Source organism: Nansenia antarctica, assembly GCF_963989245.1.
Source record: "Nansenia antarctica genome assembly, contig: SCAFFOLD_525, whole genome shotgun sequence".
Taxonomy (NCBI): domain Eukaryota; kingdom Metazoa; phylum Chordata; class Actinopteri; order Argentiniformes; family Microstomatidae; genus Nansenia; species Nansenia antarctica.
In genome coordinates this window covers 20,001-22,500 of record NW_027663090.1, presented here as the reverse complement: position 1 = coordinate 22,500, position 2,500 = coordinate 20,001, and the positions used below count along the sequence as shown (strand labels likewise).

The following is a 2,500-nucleotide window of genomic DNA, read 5'->3' as shown; positions in this document are numbered from 1 at the left end:
ACCTGTTTGTCTTTACAAAATATTTCATTTTTTCAAAAGTACTTCAAGGAGCTGTAGGCTTGGGGGGGGGGGGGGGGGCTAGAATAAAATGCAGAAGGATTAGATTGTTATGATGAATTTCTGTCTAATCCTTCTAATCTCATTCTAGGGGGTTGGCAGTTCCTGCGGTCGAAGGTACTAACCAAATCTTAAACTCACCCTATTTCTTACATAATTCACTGCTTATGACCAGACGCACATAGGGTTAGCTACATAGGGGAACTGGAACACAATGGCGGACTATATGGAGATTAGGGTGTCATTTGATACACAGCCAGAGTGTCATACGTTCAAAGACTCATAGAAACAGAGGGGCGACTCTGTAGAAAAGGATTGTCTGGCAACACACAATAAAAGGACACATTATCTGATTGTCTGTCACAGAATACAGGCAGGCTGAGTAGAGTCACAGATAGACACAGAGTCTGTCTCTCTCCTGTGTATTTGTGTTTCCCTGCCTCATGATGGCCATGGCTTAATGTTATAATAACTCAGCTGATGCAGCAGATTTGATGGATGTGGATTGCATAAGAGTGGATCTGTGCAGACTGTGTGTGTGTGTGTGTGTGTGTGTGTGAGTGTGAGTGTGAGTGTGAGTGTGAGTGTGAGTGTGAGTGTGAGTGTGAGTGTGAGTGTGAGTGTGAGTGCACGAACGTGTGCGTGCGGTGTGCAAGATTCTTCGTAAGTTTTGGTTGATTTAATTGACATAATGTGTTGTTTTCCGGAGTTGATTGTCTAATATCCTTGATAACCATGCTTAAAGGGGAGGTTCACTTCCATACACTGGAAAAAAATGGTTCTTATCCCAAATTTTGGACAAAGGAGGAAACCAACCACCAGGTCATTACTGGGTTCCATGGTGATTGGAGAATGTCTGGGGGTTAAAAGTTCAGAGAATGCCTATATCCTCTTTAAGACTACATACTACGTCAGTGGAGGCCAGCCTTGCTGCCCACTGAGGTACTGAGGTAAAGGACGTGGGCCTGGTCATTTCCCAGGTGCCCCAGCTGCTGCACCATGAAGTCAAAGGCACTACAAATCCCCGGGTTCTTAGCAGTAGAAAAGCTCATAGCTACCACAGTGGAGCTATAGGCAGCCCGGGACTTCTAGTCGCTCAAAAATAAGGCACTTCTACAAACACGGCCACGTCACCAAGTCCTTACAGTGTGGCTGTAGTATGTGTACATCATCTGCACCAGGAGTCTCCAGTGTATATTCAACTTTGTTTTTAGAAAGGCCCTCTCTAAAAAGACACAATGGCATAGAAATCAGCGAAAGTCCGAGCCTGTAGCACAGGTTCCGGTCTGTTCCCTGGCAGCGGGTCGAGTGTCCTCTCGACGAAGAGAAGACGAGAGACGCGGGGACCGTAGGAGGCAGTTTAGTGGTGCTGTTCGATCGATCCGTCCCTCCTTCTCTCCCTCTCGGCGTCCTCTCTCTCTCTCTCTCGTAGGGCAGTAGCAGGGTCGGAGGAGGCGTTAGAGAAAAAACTGCCGACCGGGGGGGGGGTCAGATGTGGGGGACACGATGATCAGCGGCCCCCCGCAGGGAACCCCTCCTTAGACCCCGTCTTTTTCTGTTTTCGTTTTGACCCCCCCCCGGTTCCCTTGTCTCTGCCTTTCTCTCTCTTTCTCTTCTCACTTCATGCTCTCTCTCTCTCTCTCTACACCTCGTTTCTCTCCGTCTCCCTCTCTCTCTCTCTCTTACAACCTCCTCGCTGGCTCTTTCCTCCTCCTCCTCCTCCTCCTCCTCCTCACACCACCGTCTCGTTGCCTTTCCCGGGTTTGATCCAATTGTCCCCCGGCGCCCGTTTGCCCTTCCCGGCCGCCCGCCCGTCCCTGACCAGCCGGGCCGAGCAGCGCTGCCAGGTGTGGAGCGTCTTGGCCGACCAGATCCACATGCCCGACGTGATGCCCACCAGGAGGGACATGAAGATCCGCAGCATCTCCGACGCCACGTACGACTCCCTGGCCGAGGCCCGCAGGTCCCCCCAGTGGGACAGCTGGTAGAGGTAGCAGGCGATGACCGTGGAGGCCGGCACCGTGTAGAGGACGGAGAACACGCCGATCTTCACCATCAGCCTCTCCAGCTTGTCGGTCTTGGCGCCGTCTTTCTGCAGGTTGGAGCGGATCTTGAACAGAGCCACCAGCCCCGCGCAGATGAACAGGGTTCCGATCAGGAGGTAGGTGGCCAAGGGGGCCACCACGAAGCCGGTCAGCGCCTCCTGCTGCTGGTTGCCGACGTAACAGAGCCCCGTGAGGTCGTCGGCGTCCACCAAGCGCATGATGAGGATGACGATGGTTTTGACTGCCGGGATGGCCCAGGCGGCGATGTGGAAGTAGGAGCTGTGCATCTCGATGGCCTCGTGACCCCACTTTAACCCTGCGGCCAGGAACCAGGTCAGAGTCAGGATCACCCACCTACGAGGAGCAGAGAGACAGGATTAGACGGTGTCACACACAAC

General features: G+C 52.8%; 1 protein-coding gene across 1 annotated transcript in view; it reads right to left on the bottom strand.

Annotated features, from left to right (window-relative positions):
* Window positions 1-1,789: 1,789 nt before the first annotated feature.
* The window catches only part of fzd4 (frizzled class receptor 4), a gene marked incomplete at both ends in the record, with an annotated part of 5,210 nt that continues 4,499 nt past the window's right edge, over window positions 1,790-2,500 (bottom strand). The window contains one exon of the mRNA XM_080551000.1: window positions 1,790-2,456. Within this exon, the coding sequence (XP_080407126.1) occupies window positions 1,790-2,456 (667 nt within the window). The remainder of the gene's footprint in view (window positions 2,457-2,500) is intronic.